The sequence below is a fragment of the Phycodurus eques genome, chromosome 10 (genome assembly GCF_024500275.1).
Source record: "Phycodurus eques isolate BA_2022a chromosome 10, UOR_Pequ_1.1, whole genome shotgun sequence".
NCBI classification, from domain to species: domain Eukaryota; kingdom Metazoa; phylum Chordata; class Actinopteri; order Syngnathiformes; family Syngnathidae; genus Phycodurus; species Phycodurus eques.
This window is the reverse complement of record NC_084534.1, coordinates 9,966,971-9,990,077: the sequence shown is the minus strand read 5'-3', so window position 1 is coordinate 9,990,077 and position 23,107 is coordinate 9,966,971. Positions and strand designations below refer to the sequence as shown.

Genomic DNA, 23,107 nt, shown 5'->3' with positions numbered 1-23,107 from the left:
CCCACAGCAACATCCAATCCCACAGATAAGGTGCCATTTCCCACCCTTGGAATGTTGAGCAAAGTAGCCACTTGTCACATTTGTCATTTTCTACACAAATTACATACTCTACAGTAATTTGTTGACCGTAGCCTCTGTAATCAGTACAAAACGGCTAAAAGACAAATGGTTTAATCATCAAGATCTTACCTGAAAATCATAACACTGAACAATGAGCATAATCTTGAACAGATATACATTTCATGCCATCGAGGTGGAATCTGCTTAGTTAATTTACAAGACTAACTCTGTCCTTCAAAACTCTAAATTTGGGATTGTGATTAATCTTCTTCTTGAAAAGTGCAAGGACCTCCTCATTTGTCTTTAAATTCCCATCACCAGTGACTGAGAAGTAGGCAGCCAGAACCTGCAGAAGGAAAACTTTCATTTTATGCCAAACAGACATTTTTCTCAAAACATTATCAGAACAAATTGTGGGCAGAGGGAAATAAATGCTATACATCAACATCTTACCTTCTTCCTGAGTTTCTTCACTGGTAATTGCTGGTCAGGTGAATTTCTCAATACTGCCTTAATAGTTTCTTTCCATTTGAAATTCCCTATGAAGTGTTCAAAAACACTCATCAACCACTGAAGCACCATTACTTTACAATCAACAAAGAAAACACTGCTGAATCCAAGTGACTTCAGTTTTTTAAAATAATTAGGACAGACACATCATCGCTGTTGGGCAGAAACCCTGTATGTCCAAATATGGTCAATTTCATATTTTTCCATCAATCTATACTATCGGTCTGTCTCTACGTCGTCTGTTATTTTTACACGTTAAATTAAAGTGTCGAAAACAGCCAGAAGACAAATCCATTAACTCTTTTGGACGGTGACTGTCTGAGAAGTAACGTAAAACCCTGCCGCTTCCTCGGTGCACCAGAGAAGTACGGCATAATGTTGCCTCAAGATTGAAAGTCTGGATGTTTTTCTAGCAATAATGAGTGAAATTAGGTTAGATACATTTCAGTAAGACTGTTTTGTTAAAAAATGGACAGTCGTAAAGCTTCAGTGTGGAGGAACTGGTCAGCCACGAAGCTAGGTTTGCGTGCAGATTTGCAATTTATTCGAAGATAGCTGGGATAGCCACTGCATTTCAGTCATGTTTACCGTAATTTCTCGTGTATAATGTGCATTCCCCCCCCCCCCCAAAGAAATTGTCAAAATAGTGCGCATTATACATAGGTATAGGGGCAAATGGGAAAAAAACTTTCACATTTTATAAATGTATGCCGCCATCTAGTGGTTATGAACAAACAGTACACTTTCATTCCAAAATCCCACCGCCACCTAGTGGTTCTAAAAAAAGGTGTAGCCTACACTTTCAGTCCAATATGAAGGTACGTATGACTGCATATATGTACAGTTATGCTCATAAGTTTACATACCCTGGCAGAATTTGTAAACTATAGTTGTTTTTTAATATGACTGATGAATGAACAACAACTATCATTAATTTCTTTATGGTTACGTTTTGTTTAATGATAATGCTTTTCTGAAATGCTTGACCGTTTAATTGGAATATCATTCAAATAAATTAAATCCCATTAAAATAAATTAAATTAAATGTGTTTCACTGGTCCTTCATCTTTTCTTTAAAGAATTGTACCCATCTTACAAATTATGCCTGGCTAATCAAACATATGAGCACAAATGTGTTTTCTCATTTACTGAATAAAAGTAGGGCTGTGAAGTTAAAAATAAGAGCAAATAAAAAAAATAAAAAAAAAAAAGGATTACGTGTTCAAATAAAGTGCTTAACTTCAGAATAATTCTTTAAAAAAACTAACAAAATACAGATAATACTTCATGTTTTGATCATATGGGTAGAAGCAAAATCATGCATTGTAAAAATGCACTATACATAGGTAGAAGGGTTTTCCAGAATTTTGAGGTCAACTTTGGGGGTGCGTATTATACATGGGTGCGCATTATACATGAAATTACGTTAAGTCTGGACTTTGACTAGGCCACCCAAAACCAAGCAGTCACTTCTAAGCAGTCAGAAGTGACTTGCTGGTGTGTTTTAGATCATGATCCTACTTCAGCTTGAGGTCAGAAACTGATGGCTGAACATTCAATTCCTTCAGAATTTTCTGCTAAAGAGCAGAATGCATGGTTCCATCAATCACACCAAGTTGTACAGGTCCTGAATGAGCCAAGCAGCCCAAGACCATCACACAACCACCACCATGTTTGACTCTTAGTATTATGATCGTTTTCTGAAATGCCGTGCTACATTTATGACACACACCTTCCAAAAAGCTCAACTTTCATCTCGCCAGTCCATATAACACTCTCCCCAAAGTGTTGGGAATCATTCCGATGTTTTTTTTTTTTGTTGCAAAATAAAGATGAGCTTTTTTGGGGGGGGGGGGGGGGGGGGGTCAGCAGTGGTTTTCGCCTTGGAACTCTGCCATGGATGCCATTTTTGCCCAGTCTCTTCCTAATTATTGTGTCAAGAACACTGATCTTAGCTGAGGCAAGGGAGGCTTGCAGCTCTTTAGAAGTTGCTCTGACCTCCTTTGTTGCCTCATTGTTGTTCTCTTTGGGTAATCTTTGTAGGCTGACCACTCCTGGGAAGGTTCACCACTGTTCCATAATTTCTCCATTTGAGGTGAATGGCTCCCACTACAGTTCGCTGGAATCCTAAAGCTTTCGAAATGGCTTTTGTAACCCTTTCCAGACCGACCGATGTCAATTGCTTTATTTATTGACTGTTCTTGAATTTGTTTGGATCATATCATTTTTTTGCAGCTTTTTCTTTATTTTGTCAGACAGGTTCTATTTAAGTGATTAAACAGGTCTGGAGATAATCAGGCTAGGGTGTGATCAGTGAAAATTAACCAAAAATTGTGATTAATCACAATTAATTCGTGATTTAATGAGGCAGGTAATAACTTTTTCCACACAGGGCCGGGTAACTGAATAATTATTTTTTTCCTTAAATGAAATCACCATTTCAAATTTGAAGTTCACTTGGGTTATATTTGTATCATATTTACATTTGTTTGACTTGAACATTAAAGTTAGAAAACTATGTAAAAATATAAGACTTTCAGAAGGGCACCAACACGTTTTCACGTCACTGTAAGTATATTGTGGTTGTGCAAGCAATACACTACTTAAAGTACAAAAAGATTTTTAGTTCTAGTAGCATTCATAACAGCTGAAAGCAAGCTGCCTGCTGAAAGTCACATGACAAAAATTGTTTATAGTCTGGACGCAAAAATAAACATGTTATATGGACTGAATTCCCATTACTCCATTGTCAAAATATTCCATGTAGCATGTGAACATCAGGATACACTAACCATACCTTTGGCAACCGCTAGATCCTCACTCTGCTCAGATACAGCAACCTCTGCTGTTTGGTCAGCTGGGAGAAATCAGATAAGAGGTCTTATAATTAATATATAAATAGTTACAAATATGCAGTGACTGGAGATACCAATATTGATTATCTTCATTATTGTCCACAGACAGTATGTGTACACAGGACCTGTGAAGACCATTAAGTATTACTTACTTTTCACCTTTTTGCTGGACATTTGCTCAAAGGCACCATCTTGGTTCCCATTTTCATTGTCTTCACAAACCCTTGATCTCTTTCTGTCGTTTTTCTTTTTGGCTACGTGGTCTTCCTCGGCTACTGCCAGTTCTGCCTTTTTTGATTTTTTCTCAAGTTTCCCATTTGCCTGTTGACGGGCTTCTTTACGCTCTTGTTTTGTAAGTTTCTTTTTCTTCATCTCCGAATGGCCGTTTTGCTTTTCTTTAGTATTACTATCCACTTCAACTACAGTCAGCGTCTTTTTCACTTGTTTTTTCTTCTTGGGTACATCAGGGTTCTGTCAGATTATAAGTAATGAACATTAACTATGGGCAACATCTTCAAGACATCTTGCTAACTGTTCTTATATGTAAGAGACATAGTACTAGTTGTACAAACACATACTTGAGGGAGTACTTGCATAATCTAAATATAAATACTGTTGCATCTCGCAAGTAAAATAAAACAAATGAGTGCAGGTTAGGCAGCACGGTGGGCGACTGCTTAGTACATCTGCCTCACAGTTCTGAGGACCGGGGTTCAAATCCCGGCCCCGCCTGTGTGGAGTTTGCATGTTCTCCCCGTGTCTGCGTGGGTTTTCTCCGGGCACTCCGGTTTCCTCCCACCTCCCAAAAACATGCGTGGTAGGTTGATTGAAGACTCTAAATTGCCCGTAGGTGTGAATGTGTGCGCGAATGGTTGTTTGTTTATATGTGCCCTGTGATTGGCTGGCGGCCAGTTCAGGGTGTACCCCGCCTCTCGGCCGAAGATAGCTGGGATAGGGTCCTGCACGCCTGCGACCCTTTTGAGGATAAACCGGTACATGAAATGGATGGATAGTGTAGTTTAGGGCTGTCACTATCGATTATTTTTAGAATTGATTATTCTATCAAATATTCCATTCATTAATCAAATGACTGGCTAAAATTTATTTGGGATTATAGTTTATTGTAAAATCTGATTTCCAATTAGTGGTTATTAACCGATTATTGTTGTTGTCTAAGAAATAACCAAAACCAAATCAACAACAATTAAGCAATATCACATGAGTGGGAGTGATGTACTCACCAACGTTTTTGAAACTGAAAGCTACTTCTTGGGTACCGATTAATGCGAAGGGTGACGTTTGATTGGGTATATATTCACTTCTGAAACTTCCTGAGATTCAACTAAATGTAAGTTACTGGTTATTCCTACTAAGGCTGCAAGTCACAATTATTTTTGTAATAGAGTAAACTGACTTCTTTTTTCCATGAGTTGATTATGAATCAGTTAGTGGTTTGGTCTGCAACATGTCAGAAAATAGGGAAAAATGTTGACCATTGTTTTCCAAAGTGAAAGCAGAAATTTACAAATGTTTACTTGGATTAAACACAAAAAATAACCAGTCTGCTTTCATGAAGGAATACAGAAATCAGATACAAATGTAATGTCAAGGGTGAAATCAAAGGATTTTAACAATTTTAAGTTAAACAATGGCTCTATACAATTATCAAAATAGTTGTTGATTAATTTGATGATCCATTAGTTGTTGATTAATTGTGACACCTCTAGTGTAGTTCTTTATCATACTCGCTGTGTTGGCAGACACAGTGTCAGGGTAGTGGGCAAACAAACTTTTACTGTCACTTACAATGTCAGTAGCTGCATTCAGGATGTCCCATACATCTTCATGTAGACCTGAGTTGGTAATCCTTAGACTGTTTCTCATCCAATTCTGATGGAAGGTTTCACAGTGATTAGATCCTACAGACAAGCTCTTACTTAGGAGGCATATTTACCAACATGGTCATTCATACAAAACAAACCATCCTGTCCCTTGGCCTTAAAATTCCAGTAATTTTGACATATGTACCCACCTCAAACTTGGCCTTTTTTCTTGGGACATTGTCATATGCACCGACTTGCTGGAGCACATCTTTCAGCTTTGCACTAACTCCAGGTTTGTTCATGGCTTCGTGGATTTTCTTTAGCAACAAAGTGATGATATTTGAGTACAGATATTTCTCCTCAAATGATACAACTTAATGTGGCTCAGAGGTTGACTTTTACCTGGATCCATTGATGCTGTTTTACATCTCCTTTGTTTGCTTTGGTCTCATAGCCTTTACCCCCATACTTCTGGTCTTCGCTGATGCATTTTATGTGATTTTTGTAGTCATCACCCCTTGAAAACATAAAGCAAGACAATCTATAAGCTCGTGGAAGTTCATTTTTAAAAAGTCAATGGAAAAAGGGCACCAAAGTTTACCAGAAATCTTTTCCACAGTCAATGCAAGACAGAACCTGGCAGCCTCGGCACATAGTCACGTGTTTATCCACCTGGGCTTTTTTCAGGGATTCGCCACAAGCATTGCATGTGAAGAACACCATGCTGAATAACTCCTCTGTCCACGTACGCGTAGATTAAATGGCGAGTACAATGTCGCCTCTGCTTTGCCGATGGCTGGTAATGTCAGTAACGTAGAAACACAATCATACAAAGGTTCAAATTTCTTTCTAACAACACAGGTAGGAACCGAGTTAAGACAAAACCGGTAGCTAACGTTACACAAAATGAAATGTTGTAATCGGTCAAAGAGTGGTCACACCAAAACATGCAACGTAGCAATATCACAATGTTAAATTATCTTAAGATTATTTTAAAACGAGTTACATCCAAGGCTACCCCCACCGTGTTCCACCAATTTGACTGTGTGTACTTTTCAAATCACGTTACCACGCCAGAACTTAGAATTGCTACACTATCAGTCTTCCGTACGTGTAAACGAAATACAAAACAAAGTTCCGACCTGACGGACCAGGCTACTTTTCTGTTTGAGCCGCTGGTGTATCTGTGGTAGTTATCATAACATTAATGGCATTATCCTATCTATTATTCTTTTACTGTCTATCAAAATGACTGGCGTTACCTTTATAAAGAAGCTCGAAATGCAAACTGTACCAGGAAGTGAGGCAACGGCAGTGTAGAAGTAACCTGGCCATCATCCAAATTAAAGAATCCATCAAAAGTACTTGGATCCGAGTACAACAACAGCGAACAAGCATTAAGTGAACTTTTCATTCCTGCCAGGTAATATTACAAGTGTGTGAACTAGAGTTGTTCCAATTTGTAGTAAATTGCTTTGGGAGTATATCCTCTTGTTAGCATGCTAGCTATTACTGTCGATTTGTGCGTAGAATGCTGGACGACAGGACGAAGCGAAGCGCCGCTGTTATTATGTTTATGTCGGATGTCAGAACAACATGCCAATGCAGCAGAGTGGGGTTGTATTGCATGAATCATAAACTACAGTATTTCCTGTCACCGACTTAACAATGTGTGTTCTCTTCCCTTCCACTAGCCTTATGACCGAGTGCTTCTATGGATGAGTGAGCATGGACACACTATCCAGCCACAGCTCCTATTTGCTGCAGCAGCTCCAGGAGCAGAGGATTCAGGGAATGCTCTGTGACTGCATGTTGGTGGTCAAAGGGGTCTGCTTCAAAGCCCACAAAAATGTACTGGCTGCTTTCAGCTCATATTTCAGGTATGTAGTATTAATGCATCCACAATTTTGTTTGTGCAAGGAAATTATTAGTTTATCATGCCAAATGTATACAAGTGGTAAAAGGTGCAAGAGATTAGTAACCAGTCTTCCCTTGCTATATCGCTACTTCAAATGGACAAAAGTATTACCTGCACCCTAGAGGTGTGCACTAGGGACAAAAATGTGTACGGTATCCCATCCATCCATTTTCTGTACCGCTTACTGTCACTAGGGTCGCGGGCATGCTTGGAGCATGACTCTGGGCAACAGGCAGGGTACACCCTGAACTGGTCGCCAGCCAATCGCAGGGCACATATAAACAAACAACCCATTCACACTCACACCTACGGGCAATTTAAAGTCTTCAATCAACCTACCACGCATATTTTTGGGATGTGGGAGGAAACCGGAGTACTTGCAGAAAACCCACCCAGGCACGGGGAGAACATGTGAACTCCACACAGGTGAGGCAGGATTTGAAACCTGGTCCTCAGAACTGTGAGGCAGATGTGCTAACCAGTCGGCCACTGTGGCGCCCTTCCGCAATAACAATATATACAGTGTGTGTGTACACACACACACACACCCCGATAGTATTTTTCCTTAAAAGTACATGAAATTCATGGCCATCTTCTGTGATCTTTGTTTATTTACAAAATGCATATTTCATATACAAAAAACTTTCAATAACAATACATTGAAATTAATATCCAGTGGCCAAATGGTGGTCACACCAGTTACGGACTGGTTTTCAACCCCCCTGGATCTTCCCAATACAGTAAAACTACACATTCTAGGGTGGTCTTATATAAGGGGCAGCCCCAAGGCACACATATGCAATAATTATCGTGTCTAATCAGCATCTTGATATGCCACAGCTGTGAGGTGAATGGATTATCTCGGCAAAGGAAAAGTGTCAGGAGTCTCTAACACAGATTTAGACGTATTCGTGAGCAATATTTGAGAGAAATGGGCCATTTGTGTCTAAAGAAAAAGTTGTAGATCTTTGAGTTGAGCTCATGAAAAAAATGGGAGTGTAGACAAAAATGTTGCACTTTTATTTTTGTTCAGTGTATTTTGAGAGCAGAGAAGTTACTTTCCCATAGTGCCAAGGTATCAAAACTTATTTTGTATATAATACAAAATACTTAAGTACATGCCAGAGTCTGTATGTTTTTACTTTTACTGAAGTACAGGAGTTGAATAACTTAATGAGTACTCTTGCCACATCTGCCATTACCACTTTTTGCTTATTTAGGTGACCTTTTGGCCATGTACGAGTATCTTCTGTATATGAATACTGTGTGAATATGAGTAATTGAAGTGCAGACTTATAAAAATCATTTTGCTTCTTTGATCTCGCCAGATCTTTATTCCAGAATTCCCCCAGTCAGAAAAATGAAGTGTTCAACTTGGTTATCCAGGATGTCAGTGGCATTGGCCAAATATTGGACTACATGTACACCTCCCATCTTGACGTCAACCAAGATAATGTACAAGCACTCCTTGACATCGCTCAGTGTTTGCAAGTTCCAAACGTCCAAAGCATGTGTAACACTTTCCTTAAGCCTTGCCCCCCACCGGTGGAAATCCCATCGTTTTCCCTCCCAGCCATGCTGACTTCAGAGCATGACTGCCTCCTAGGAAGCAGCCTGCCTAATGATGTTGACCTCCACTGTCCCGCTGAAGTACCAAGACCTGGCTTTATGGAGCAAACCAAACGAATGCCGATTTCTGTGCCTAACAGCAGCTCTAATGACTCAGTTAGCAACACTCAGGCGCCTGTAGAAAAACAGTTAGTACATGGTTACAAGCTTCGTAATTTCTACAGTAAGCAGTACTTCAAACAAAGTGCAATTCAGGCCTCAAATCAGGGTCCAGGCCCTTCAGTTATCGTGGAGGAGTCGCAGTGTCAGCTTGGGCTCAACCAGGGAGGCAACAACTCGCATTTATGCTCAGGAAACACAGTTCAGCCCAACCCTCCTTGCACATCCTTGGCAACTGATAAGCATCATGTGTCAGCACTGACCCCCTCGGATAGTTTAAACATCCCCAGCTCTGACCATGTTGATCCCATGCTCAGTATGCCAGTGCCTCCAAAGAAGATGGTGTATCTGAAGAAATACAACTACCTGCGTTCTCAAAAGGCTTTAGAGGAAATGTTTGCAGAATCAGTCAGCGAGCCCATCCTCAACTGCCCCAAAGACAATCAGCAAATTGATTCTGTGGTCCAGGTTGGGGCTCAAGAAACTCCTACTGAAAACCTTGTCACTGTCAGGGAAGACGCACCTAAGACACCGTCAGATGCTGAAATTCCTGGACCACCACCCATAAACCACGAGGAGCAAGGACGGCAGTCTTTGCCCGAAACACCACAGCAAACGGGCCACAAATATTCCTGCAACGTGTGTGGGAAAATCTTCAAACACCCAAGCAACCTGGAGATGCACAAACGCTCTCATACAGGTAAATCGATGCCTCGAATCAGTCTGACTCACCGTGGTGTTATAGATATTATTGTCATAATGTTTCTGTTTTTGCATGCTGCAGGTGAGAAGCCCTTTGAATGTAACATTTGTGGGAAGAACTTTTCACAGGTATGATCATATCAAGCGCAAATAGCATTAGCATTTCTGAGATTGTTTTGCTGAAATGGCATGTCTGTTGTTTGATTCTAGGCAGGAAATCTACAGACACACTTGCGACGACATTCTGGAGAGAAACCCTACATCTGTGAGTTATGTGGCAAAAGGTAAATACCCTCACTTGAACATATTTTTTAGTAGTTTTTATTATGCGTGGTTTTTTTTTTTACTCTCTTAAGACGGGGAACATTTAGCGAACAATGAAATACTTGAGTGTAATATGAAACGTCAGGTTGGGTTGCCTGACTGCGTCGGGAAGGGTATATATAATAACTGTGCCAAACAAATATGAGAGTGGATCTCATTTCTCTTAATTGCGTCGTTCGGAGTTCCTTGCTCCTTACTGCTTCAAAAGCGACCCGGAACGATTTCTCACACTGCCGTATTAAGGATTATCAACGTTTTCCTGAATGTGCAACGTGGTGTGAGGATCGACCAATGAGGAGGTTCCACGGGCTAGTTTAAATCAAAGGACCACCGATGTATCCTATGCAGAAATCTTTTAGTTCCTCGACAGTGATGTCTAAAAATGGGTGTGTACCAGCTGCATTGTAAACAAAGCAGGACTTAAAATTAAATGGTTAATCTTCTGTTTTTGTCATTCCTTGATAATTTTATTTTAAATATACACACCTTTTCCTGTATGTCTGTTTTATTTAGGGCAGTGTTTAAAATGACTTATCATTACTGCGTGACAAAGGTCTGTAATTTTTTAAGTTTTGATAGTTTTACATTTAAGGTAATACATAAGGAACATATCAACACTCTGCATAATTATTATAATATTTACAAATCACTACAAAAAATGTACAGAGGAGGCAGGGGTGGGTGTTGTGCTAGGCAAGACCACTCATAATTGTGTCTGCATCTGCAAAGTTGTGAGTGGGAGTAACACTGTTTATCATATTTGACTTTAATTGAATCCTACTTGAAGAATAAAGTGGACACTTGTGATAGTAATAATTGAGCCACAGAGATGGTTGATTTGTGACACACGTCAAGGACGTGATGTCCTCTTTAATTGTCGTCTCCACGAAATGACATCATCGACGAACGATCGTCTCATTTCTCCAAATATTTGTCCATCTTCCCACCTCGCTCCTCTGCTGATTGCCTTGTTTTCTTGATGGGACTTCATGTGCGAGGCGCTAACATTTAAACAGGCACGAGGACCAAGGAGTTCAAATAAAGAAATGAAATTGGCCCACTGTGGTGATCTGTGATGGGACAAGCTGACAACTCAACTTGAGTTTAATATGATGTAGATATATATTTTTTGTACTCTTTATTTGCTTGCATAGCATGAATCAAATGGTAATTTTTATGTCAAATCAAATATGTCACATGCAATATACTCTACCTCCCGTAGCTTCACTGCATCAGGGGATGTCCACCGTCACAAAGTGGTGCACACAGGAGAAAAACCACATCTATGTGACATATGTGGTCGAGGTAAATTATGTCTCTAAACATTACCAATTGTTGTCATTTGAGTTGTCCACTTGGAGTATAGTTGTTGTTTTTAATAACCCAGTGTGGCGCCATGGTGGACGATTGGTTAGCACATCTGCCTCACAGTTCTGAGGACCGGGGTTCAAATCCCAGCCCCGCCTGTGTGGAGTTTGCATGTTCTCCCCGTGCCTTTGTGGGTTTTCTCTGGGTACTTCGTCTTCCTCCCACATCCCAAAAAACATGCATGGTAGGTTGATTGACGATGCTAAATTGCCCGTGAGTGTGAATTGAGTGTGAATGGTTTTTCGTTTATATGTGTCCTGCGATTGGCTGGCGACCAGTTCAGGGTGTACCCCGTCTCTCGCCCGAAAATAGCTGGGAGAGGCGCCCGAGAACCTAGTGAGGATAAGCGGTACAGAAAATGGATGGATGGATAACCAAGTGTATACATTTGTCTTCATTGTACTTTACTGTTTAATGTATTAAGGATTCAACAACCTGAGCAATCTGAAAGAACACAAGAGGACACACGCCACAGACAAGACATTTACTTGTGACCAATGTGGAAAATCCTTCAACACGCACAGGAAACTTCTGAAGCACAAAGCCTGCCATGGGGGTGAGAAACCACACAGTTGTGCCACCTGTGGTAAGTCAGCATCTTGTTTGAAAGAAATTCCTTGTCTCTTCTTGAAATACTTTGCAAATAAAGAGGATTCTGATTCTGAAATGATCACGTACAGGTACAATATACAGTGCCATGAAAAAGTATTGGTCCCCTTCTCAAATTCTTATATTTTCGCATAGTTTTCCCACTTTAAAATAATCCATCAAATGTACAGTAAATATCAGACAACTCTAACCCATGTGAACTTAAAATGCTGCTTTTAAATTATTTCATTTATTAAGAGAAAAAAACTATTCAAAATTACCTGGCTCTGTGTGAAAAAGTGATGCCCCCCTAATCTTAATAACTGGTTGGGCCATCCACAGCAGCAACAACTGAAATCAAGTGCTTTCTATAACTGGCAATGAGTCTTTCATATCTCTCTGGAGATATTTTGGCCCACTCTTTCTTGCAGAATTGTTTGAATTCAGCAAAAATGGAGGGTTTTTGAACATGAACAGCCTTTTTAAGGTCATGCCACTGCATTTCAATCGGATTCAAGTTTGGACTTTGACGAGGCCACTCCAAAACCTTCATTTTTTTTTTTAAAGCCATTCAGAAGTTGACTTGCTGGTGTGTTTTGGATCGTGATCCTGCTGCAGAACCCAAGTGCGTTTCAGCTTGAGGTCACGAACTGATGGCTGAACATTCTCCTTCAGGATTTTCTGTTACAAAGTAGAGTTAATGGTTCCATCAATCATAGCAAGTTGTCCAGGTCCTGAAGGAGCTAAGCGGCCCAAGACCATCACACTACCACTACGTTTGACTGTTGCATGAGGTTCTTTTTCTGACACACATTTACCCCAGATGTAATGAGACACACACCTTCCGAAAAGCTCAACTTTCATCTCGTCATTTCATATAATATTCTGTCAAAAAATCCTGGGAATAATTAAATGTTTATTTTATTTTATTTTATTTTTTTTGCAAAAGTAAAACGACCTTTTATGTTTTTTGGGTCAGATGTGGTTTTTGCCTTGGAAGTCTGCCATGGATGCTAATTTTGTCCAGTCTCTTCCTTTTTGTTGTGTCATGAACACTGACATTAACTGAGGCAAGGGAGGCCTGCAGTTCTTTAGAAGTTGTCCTGAGTTCCTTTGTGGCCTCCTGGATGAGTCATTGGTGTCTTCTTGGGGTAATCATTTTAGACCGGCCACTCCTGGTCAGGTTCACCACTCTTCCATGTTTTATCCATGTGAGGATAATGGCCCTACCTGTGGTTCGCTGGAATCCTAAAGCTTTAGAAATGGCTTTTTAACCCTTTCCAGACTGATAAATGTCAATTACTTTATTTCTCTACTGTTCTGGAATTTATTTGGATCGTGTCATTTTGTTGCAGCTTTTGTAGATCTTTTGTCTGACTTGATTTTGATTGGGACAGATTCTGTTTAAGTGATTTCTTGATTGAACATGTCTAGAGGTAATCAGGCTTGGGTGTGATCAGTTGAAAATTAGCCAAAAATTGTGATGATTAATTCATGATTTAACAAGTGGGGTAATTACTTTTTCACACAAGGCCAGGTAACTTTGAATTGTTTTTTTTCACCTTAAGAAATGAAATCACCATTTAAAAACAGCATTTTAACTTCACATGGGTTATATTTGTCTGTTATTTACATTTGTTTGATTATCTGAAACAAAGTGGGGAAACTATGCGAGAATGTGAGAAGGGGGCCAATACTTTTTCACGGCACTGTATATTCTGCGATTTGTGCATCCTGCTGAGGATAAGCGGTATAGATAATGGCGAGATGGATGGATTTTAATCGACTACTAAAACTTGGAGCATGTTTACTGTCATATTGAAAACAGTTTTAGCATTTATTTTATGTATGTAATATGCAGCTTTAGGTCCATGTACATACGTTGTCCTCTCTAGTAAGTCAATTCAGTGCTCTAGTAGAACGACTGCGTCTTAGTAATAATTTTATTTCATTTTTCCACAACTAGTGCCACGTTTAGTAATTTGTAGGCATGTGTCAGGCACTCCTGAAGTAGCCTCCTTATCAATAATATCAAGCTTTTATTCAAGTTTTTTGATATCGAGCTGATGGTCCATGTACTAGTATGCTTTTTGCCCTCACGAGGAGGACAACTTTAGCATACTCAGACAACTATATGTTACTGCTGAGGCAGAAATGTGTATTAGTTAACAACAGCGTGCTACTTGTACTACTAGTGAAACACTAGATGTTAATTAGTCAAATTTGATGTCACTAGTAGTACTAGTAGCACAGAGTTGTTAACTATTGCACAGTTTTGCCTCACTAGTAATACGTAAATGTCTTACTATTATGCCAAAGTTAAATACTAGTGAGGACATAGAGCGCACTAGTACATGGATCTTAAGTAAGGTATCAAGGATAGTGTGTGTTGTACAGCAACTGGTTTTCATTAGATACCAACCCTTGGTTACAAATGCCAAAACACAAGTGAATGGAGTCACAACAGCATACATCGACAAATTGGCTCCAACGGCTTAATAGAAACTCGTTTGAGCATTTATTTGATATTTTTGATAAGGAGGCTTCTAGTACATGACACATACTATTTGGGCCTAGTAGTGTTAATAGTACAGCACTGTAGTTTACTATTAATGTTTTAATTGCATACTAGTAGGCCAAAAGTGGCACTCGTAGTGGAAAAATGTTTTACTAGTAAGGGACAGTCGTCCTACTCGTGTGCTGAATTGTCTTACCAGTGAGGACAAAGAACATACGAGTCATGGATCTTAAGCTGAATGTCAAATAAATGCTTAAACAGCTTTCCATACTGTCCTTGCTCCTCCACAATAAGCGTTCTCCGTCTGTGCAGGGAAATGCTTCATTGGCTCAGGGGACTTACAACGTCACATCCGCTCTCACACTGGAGAAAAACCCTACCTCTGCAACACCTGTGGAAAAAGCTTCACTCGGTCAGCCATGCTGAGAAAGCACAGCAACATGCACTGCAAGGGTGCACCAGTTGATGGCACCATCACAGACAACTCTGACCAGAATCGCAGCTCAGATACAGCGGTCTCTCTTACTAAAACTATCTGCCAAAGTGATGCCACAAATGAGCAGCCTTTTTCTACTATGATGCCTCATGCAGGACCTGAGAAGCCTTCACCAGCTACTCCTTCACCCCCAACCCCCCACGTTGAGACTCCACCTCTGGGTATCCAGCTCAGCCCAGTATCTACCCCAACGTCTCTTCCAGAGCTACGCTCCCTGGTGCCACATCATCTCCTCGCTTCCTCCCACCAGGAGAGAACCAGAGCGCTCTCTGGCCAGGATCACATGAAGCTGACTAAACCACACGTCTCTCAAGAGGTTGAATATGGGCCCTATGTGGAGAATGGACCAATGGGAGGTGAGATGGGTAGAGGTCTGTTAGGCAAGCCCTACCTTCCTGTACAAGACAATTACTGTGCTCCTCGGTCCCATAGTGGCTCGTACAGGTCCAGTGAAGGCAACTTCATCTCAAGTGTAACTTTGTGGGGGCTTGCAATGAAAACTTTGCAGAATGATAATGAAATGGATCAATAACACTACAGGAACAAATGACACTCATCTTAGGAGATGCGCTACAAGATGCAAATGTGGTGTTCTCAATTGGTTAGACAGATTAAGTTTTTAAACCTTCCCGCTCATGTGAATTTTATTTTATTTTATTGGGCAAACAGTAACTATACATACAATATTTGCCCACAGATGTAACTGAGCTAGGAGGTGTCGATTTATTTACCTACTGTTATTCATTTGATGATTGATATTCTTTGTTAGGTTATCATAACTTTTTTATGTTAGCAAAGTTTCCATTAAGGCAGAACGGTGGACGTGCTTGCATGGATTTTCTTCTGGTTCTCCAGTTTCCTCCCACATCCTCTAAAAATGCCTCTTAAATTATAATTAAAGAGATCTAAAGTGCCCATAGGTGTGAATAGTTGTTTGTCTATATGTGCCCTGCAATTGACTGGCGACTAGTCCAAGGTTTACCACATCTCTCACACAAAATCAGCTCTGATATGCTCTAGTTACCCATGACCGTAATGAGGACCAACTGTATAAAAAAATGGATGGATGTTTCTACAAAGTATAATTGGTGGATAATTACTTTGATTAGGGCATATCCAATAGCGCTGCCTTATTTAAAGCCAGTTGTCAGAGGCGCTAACTCATCATTTTATCCCCTGCATGTTATACTGGTTTATTACGGGTAAAAATATATGTGTATATAAAAGAAAAGAAATAGGGGAGATATAATAAACACTGACATTTCTGTGATAGGTGTTTTCTGCATTTGCTAAACATCCATTACGTCTTATTACCAAACCAATTGCAAATGACATTTGTACTCTTCCAGTTTCGGATACTGCACTGCCCTTTAATGGATGACGTGAAATATTTTTTTGTCACCTGATAATATGAAGTTTTTTAGGTGTCAAACCCAAGGCCCGGGGGGCAGATGCGGCCCGCCACATCATTTGATGTGGCCCGCGAAAGCAAATCATGCTCGTCGACTTCCGTGATTAAACATTTCACTGTTCTAGCGGCCCTCTGAGGGAAATCATAACTACAATACGACCTGAGACAAAAATGTGTTTGACACCCCTGGAAACATGCCTCTTAACCAGTCAATATGGGAGGTTAAAAAGACGGAAACCGAAAAAGCATACAAACACAATATTGTGTCTGTCAATCTTTTAAAGTTGTTCCTTAAAGTCTAACCAGCAATCTAGAGTCCAACGTGCACAGGACATTACATCCATGGAATATTCTCTGGTACAAGTTTCAGGTACATCATGGAAAAAATTGCTGAATCAGGAAATTTAATTTGAAGCACGCTGGCACTCGTCGGGTGTACCAGTCACACACACACACACACACACAAATATATATATATATATATATATATATATATATATATATATATATATACACACACACACACACATATATATGTGTGTGTGTGTCAGTAGTAGAGTACATGTGAGGAACGAGTGAAGTTGCTTTTAGAGACCTGCGTGTGCTGATGTTAACGAAGGTTAAGGGCTACAGTTGTTGCAATAAACCTCATAAAAGCAAAACATTGAAATATTGTCCGTCACGACAACACACGTCTACATGCTTGATGACTTGAACGGTGCTCTTTTGTGATTTGACATTGTGGACCGTATACCAAAAGCCACGCCCACTGTGCGCAACGTCATTACGAGGGCTTTTTTTTCGGCGTTTAAACTGCATGGATTTTCATTTGATTATTTGTATACCTCTTAAATGTTCAATTATTTTGGGATGGTTGTTTGATTAATGTAAACTGCGGGGAATCGAAGAAATGAGCGCAGAACGTGCTATCGCGCATGCTCAGTGGCACAGGAAACAGGAAGTTACAACTCGAAACCAAATTGCGATTCTGTTGTATTTCGTGCATCATTTTCGACGGTAAGTAGTTACTTTTTTTTTTTTTTTTTTTTTTTTTAATATGCGAGTTGACGGAACACTTATATGAATAGAAATTGATATATCTGAGTTGGGAGAACGCATTTGTTAATACACCTAGGGATGGAGAAACAGGCGTTCTGAAGCAATGAATCACTTTGAGACAATTACTAATTAGATAATTAGCCTAAAATGATTCACTGCTTCGAAGCATTTGACACACTTAAAAAGAGCTTGATCTGTTGGCTAAACCTGTGAATTGCTTTTCAAGGGAAGCGTTGACAAAAGCTTCATGGCTGTCATGGCTCACTGTTTTTTTTTTGTTTTGTTTTGTTTTTTAACGTGTTCAATAAAGACCTAGTTGTCTATCATTGTGATTGTGTTCTTCGGTAGATAAATGTTCCAGAGTGACTATGACTGTAATGTGATGTCTCATAATAGGTGCCTACGGATTAGGAGGGTAAAGTTATATCAACATCAAATTTATTTATGTAGCACTTTTCATAGATTTATGGCTTTTACCCACTCCTTTGTGTTAACTGACCTCATAGCCTTTTGAAAGGTAACATGGAAGTAAAATGCTTGTGAAACGGAGATATTGACTGTATTGTAGTGTTGTGACAAGTACTATACTGAGGTATTTTGACATAAAAAAAATTCAAATAGCAGAATACTAGTTTTTTTCTTTTTCCACCCAAATGCAAAAGGAAAACCACATTTTATCCAAGTGGAGCAAAAAGGTCCACTTTTTGAGTGCCGTGGCTCCGTATGCAATGAATAACAGTACTGAACTGAGTGGGTGCACACTGTATTGTTTACAGTGGGAGAAATCAAATGCAGTCCAATACAAGAATGCTGCACACTAAAAGCTTGAGTAAAAAGCTTGAAATACACAGTATTATGAGTAAAGTACGTATACATAGAGAAGTAGAAATAATTAATATAGTCATGTAGGCACCGTGTTGAAGGTATACCACGGTTTTGAAAAGACAAGGTTTCAAATACAGCTATACTTTCAATTACCGTAATTTGCTTTTTGGGGGATTGCAATATGATTGGCTGCTTGCAAAGACGACACTGTCACTTGTGAAAATATCAGCCCTAATGAGGAGAGCCAAGCTGCCTTTTTTGTCCCTCTTCCACAGCTGAGCAGGGTGCTTGACAGGGGCAAATGCGCTGCAAACGGCCATATGCTTCATAGTAGGAATGATGCAAGATGAAAAACACACAAGCACATAAAACTGCAAAACAAATGCTGCAATCACACAAAACAAAAGCAAGAGAAAAAATGCTCCAATCACAGAAAACAAAAGCAAATGAAAAATGCTGCAAACACAACAAAACACACGCACACACCCATCCCAAAACAACTGCTAGAAATGCGAGTTCACGCCACACAACGGAAGTCCACCAGACCACTACAGGGCGTGACCTCCGTGACGAACCAGTCCTGTGAGCCCAGAGGCACCACACGTATGTGCACGTAGATATGACACGTCCATTTTGAGCTCCATGCTGACGGTGACGCTAAACTAGGGAGGTGAAAGTCATCAGCGCCTTCCACGTGTGTGGACGGCAAGACAACCAAAAGCCAACCATATGTGCTGCATATGGTTGAACGCAGTACAATTACAACACGGGAACTGGAAGTACGTTTCACATATAATTTTCATCCATCTATCCATACTCAATACTGTTTCTCCTGTTCAGGGTTGCGGGAGCCTATCCCAGCTGACTTCAGGCGAAAGGCAGACGACACCCTGAACTGGTCGCCAGTCAGTTGCAGGGCACATATACACACAGGCAGCCATTTGCACTTACACTCACACCGTCGCTGAGTGGGAACTGAACCCACGCTGCCTGCACCAAAGTCAGGCAAATGCACCACTACACCATCAGGGACTACATTTATTTTTTTTCTTATCATCAAATGCTGTGTGTTGATAACATACACTTTTTCGTGGACAAAAGAGTAACTCATGAAAAACGGTTGAGAAATGAGCAACACTAATTTCAGTGTCCATGCATTGCCTTCTATGGGACCAACGATCTCCCCAACATGGCCACATAGGCACGTTGGGTAGTCGGGCTGCTACAAGGTACTGGCGTATCTAGTATCTATGAAAGGCACCCCCTAGTGTCACAGAACTGCTCCGTCCCCTAGTGGACTCGCAGACCTCTGTTGTGTGGCATAAACGTGCAGTATTTCTCTCACAGTTGTGGGATTTGTGTGTGGTATTTCTTTTGTGTCCAGCATTTTTCCTTTGCAGTTGTTTTCTGTGATGGCAGCATTTTTTTTCTCGCAGGATTTTTCTTATGAAGTTGTTTTCGGTGATTGCAGCCTTTTTAAATTGCAGCGTTTTTCTTTTGCTGTTTTACGTGCTTGTGTGTTTTATTTGTGCAATTGCAGCATATGGCCAATTGCAGTGCATTTGCCCCTATCGGCCACCACGGAGAGAGCAGGGGCAGCAGTGCACAAACACGCGGAGGCAGAGAGGGTTACGAAAGATGGGCTTGCTAAGGAAAACAGTGACACCAGCAGAAAAAGGAGAAAATAATACAAATTCAGTGGAAAATGTTTTTTAACGAAGGTGCCAGTGTATCTAAAGGAACTGTTGCTAACAGTCCCTTCTGAGAGAATCTTCTCCAAAACAGGGCAGATCAGTGGCATTGTTAGGACTATTTTACAGGGGCTTGAAAATGTTCTTAAGCCCCCCTAAATGATTTGGTTGTTTCCCAAAAATATTTTTAAAAATTCAAGATAAAGTGGCCAGGAAATGAATTTAAATAATCACCTAACCTATCTTTATTCACTTCAATATGATCATAAATTTATGAGTTTCCCTAGAGAGAGAGGCAAGTGGGTGGTAATGAACAACCGTTTTATTTTTATGAAACCATTGGTGAATGTCACGTCTAGCACACAATTATCGCAACATCAAAGATGTGTTTTTTGCTTTATGTAAGATACAGTGGTGAAAAAATGTTTGCCCCCTTTGTTAATAATTATGTTTTTGCATGTTAGTCACAAATGTTTCCCATCAAACAAATTTAAATATTAGTCAGACAAGTAAACACAAAACGCAGTTTTAAATGTTTTTTATTATTACCTGGACAAAAAAAATAAAAAATAAAAACTTACATGGCCCTGTGTGGAAAAACCTAATAACTGGTTTATAGTAACCCCCTAAGGTCATGCCAGAGCATCTCAACAGGATTCAGGTCAGGATTTTGGCTAGGCCACTCCAAAGTCGTCATTTTGTTTTTCTTCAGCCACTTGGTGGAGGACTTGCTGGTGTAATTTGGATAATTGTCCAGCTGCAGAACCAAAGTTCATTTCAGCTTGAGGTCACAAACTGATGGCCGGACATTCTCCGTCAGGAATTTTTGGTAGACAGCAGAATTAATGGTTCCATTTATCACAGCAAGTCTTCCAGGTCCTGAAGTAGAAAAACAACCCCAGACCATCACACTACCAACACCATATTTTACCATTGGTATGATGATCTTTTTCTGCAATGCGGTGTTACTTTTTACACCAGATGTAATGGGACACACACCTTCTAGAAAGTTCAACTTTTGTCTCGTCAGACCACAGAGTATTTTCCCAATAGTCTTGGGGATCATCAAGATGTACAATCTCTTTCTTATGGTGGAGTCATGAACGCTGACCTTAACTGAGGCAAGTGAGGCCTGCAGCATGTTGTTGTGGGGTCTCTTGTGACCTCTTTGATGAGTCGGCGCTGCGCTCCTGGGGTCATTTTGGTCGGACGACCACTCCTGCAAAGGTTCACCACTGTTCTCGGTTTTCCCCATTTGTGGATAATGGCTCTCACTTTGGTGCGCTGGAGTTCCAAAGCTTTAGAAATGGCTTTATAACCTTTTTCCATTTCTTTCTCATTTGTTCCTGAAATTGTTTAGAGCTTGGCATGATGTCTAGGTTTGAGGATCTTTTGGTCTGGTTCACTTTGCCAGGTTGGTCCTATTTAAGTGATTTCTTGATTGAGAACAGGCGTGGGAGTTTCACGCCTGGGTGTGGCTCGAGAAATGGAACTCGGGTATGATAAACCACAGTTATGTTTTGACAGGGGGGCACTCACGTTTTCACACCAGGCCATGTAGGTTTCCCCATTCCACCCCCCATAATAACAAAAACCTTCATTTAAAAACGCATTTTGTGTCTATTTGTGTTGTCTTTAACATTTAAATTTGTTTGACAATGGGAAACATTTAAGTGTGATGAACATGCAAAAACATTGTCACACCACTGTATAATGTCAGCAAGCCATCTATGTACACAATTGTACTGTAACGGTGGTGGTGGTGGTGGTGGTCCCACCACATATTGGCTCGAACACACATGCTGCCAGCGTCGTCACAGATTGAAAGCTGAGTGTGCTAACGGTCTGGTAAAAACGCCGGGTTGCAAGTCTACCGGCCTGCACCCTTTTTCGGCCGTGAGGGCGCAGCACTACTCACCGCTGTTATGTATCTACACTACAGCATCTCACTTTGGGTGTATCACTTTATAAATGTTTGCAATGTAAATATTTTTCTACCTCCTTGGCTTTTTTGTTAACATATTTGCAATGTACTGTATCAATAACACTTCAAAATCTCTCGAAAAAAGCCACCATTTGGTGAGTGATTCTCACACATTTAAAGGGGATTGGAATGAGCTATATAGATACGCCCACCCAGTTCGACACTGCTGTGACGTTCCAGACCTTCTTCACAGTGATCACGTGATTTTTCCGCATGCTTGAACCAAGTGTCGAAACACTGCTTCGCCACTCCTCTGCTTCATTTGGTGGAATCAGATTCGAGTAGACAGGCTTGAGCGTAATATCCCTAAATACACTTTGTTGTCATATATACTGTATTTTTTTTACTTAATTTATAGTTTATTTTAAAACTACTTTTTGTCCATTAGGGCTATTGTTTTTCAGTGACACTGTCTGTAAGAGTGTGCCTGTGCCATACACGCACATTCTTAGTCATTCCTTGCAAAGCATTCTATTAAAACCTTTTCTATTTTTCTGCTTCCTGGTTAATACATATTGACAGTCAATGTTTTTTTTCTTGATCAGATTTGCATCACAGAAAAACACCCCTTGTATCCATATGTGCCCACTTCATCGATAACATATGGTATTTTTTTACATTCTAATTCAAATAACTTCCATTACTGATGTATTTAGCTGAAATGTAGCTTTGTAATCTCCTGTTGACTAAGAATACTGTATTTGCCCTTTTCTTCTAGTGACATACACCATCAGGACAAAGTCATCTTCCACACTCATCACTGAATTCGGAGTGTTGCATTAGGATCACTGCCACGAGTGAATCCATTTTTCAAATAATTTGCACATTTACATCTGTGTGGGGGAAATGGATCAAACTAAAGAGCTCTCTGAATTTCAGCAGGGTACTGTAATAGGATGCCACGTCTGCAACAAGTCAGTTGCTGAAATTTCTTCTCTCCTGAATATTCCAGAAGCAACTATAAATGATGTTATTACAAAGTGGAAGCAATCAGGCTCCTCGGCAACTCAGCCAAGAGGTGGCAGACGGCGTAAAGGTACAGAGACGGACTAGCATCGTGCACAAGTGTAGTCACGCTCTGCTACCTCAATTCATTGTTGGCTTCCTGACCTCCTCTGGCATTAGCATCAGTACAAACATTACGCTGGGACTTTGGTGGCATGTTTTCATGGAGTAGCAGCCGTATACAAGTTCAACACAGCAAAGCACATCTGGTGCTCAACATAAATGAGTACATACCTGTACAT

General features: G+C 40.3%; 2 protein-coding genes and 1 long non-coding RNA gene across 5 annotated transcripts in view; 2 read left to right on the top strand and 1 right to left on the bottom strand.

Annotated features, from left to right (window-relative positions):
* Positions 1-155: 155 nt before the first annotated feature.
* Positions 156-6,332, bottom strand: lyar (Ly1 antibody reactive homolog (mouse)). 2 transcript variants are annotated; one of them, XM_061688004.1, is made up of 9 exons: positions 6,273-6,328; positions 5,850-6,044; positions 5,651-5,765; positions 5,458-5,565; positions 5,232-5,315; positions 3,578-3,896; positions 3,368-3,427; positions 514-599; positions 156-406 (listed from the first exon to the last, which is right to left on the bottom strand). In XM_061688004.1, exons 2-9 carry the CDS (start codon positions 5,969-5,971, stop codon positions 269-271), a joined length of 1,032 nt encoding a protein of 343 aa, XP_061543988.1. In that variant the 5' UTR covers positions 5,972-6,044; positions 6,273-6,328; the 3' UTR covers positions 156-268. The 2 variants fall into 2 exon arrangements, with proteins under 2 accessions (XP_061543988.1, XP_061543987.1); XM_061688003.1 differs by having other exon boundaries at positions 5,850-6,332.
* Positions 6,333-6,390: 58 nt separating this feature from the next.
* On the top strand, positions 6,391-16,104 carry zbtb49 (zinc finger and BTB domain containing 49). 2 transcript variants are annotated; one of them, XM_061689106.1, is made up of 8 exons: positions 6,391-6,671; positions 6,779-7,128; positions 8,495-9,594; positions 9,679-9,725; positions 9,807-9,880; positions 11,143-11,225; positions 11,713-11,874; positions 14,707-16,104. In XM_061689106.1, exons 2-8 carry the CDS (start codon positions 6,977-6,979, stop codon positions 15,420-15,422), a joined length of 2,334 nt encoding a protein of 777 aa, XP_061545090.1. In that variant the 5' UTR covers positions 6,391-6,671; positions 6,779-6,976; the 3' UTR covers positions 15,423-16,104. The 2 variants fall into 2 exon arrangements, with proteins under 2 accessions (XP_061545090.1, XP_061545088.1); XM_061689104.1 differs by having other exon boundaries at positions 6,943-7,128; positions 14,707-16,103.
* A 1,026-nt stretch (positions 16,105-17,130) lies between these two features.
* Positions 17,131-23,107, top strand: part of LOC133408829 (uncharacterized) — a 6,168-nt gene continuing 191 nt past the window's right edge. Inside the window, exons 1-3 of the long non-coding RNA XR_009769330.1 lie at positions 17,131-17,318; positions 22,406-22,466; positions 22,579-23,107. The exon at positions 22,579-23,107 is cut by the window's right edge and continues 191 nt beyond it. This is a non-coding gene — a long non-coding RNA (uncharacterized LOC133408829). The remainder of the gene's footprint in view (positions 17,319-22,405; positions 22,467-22,578) is intronic.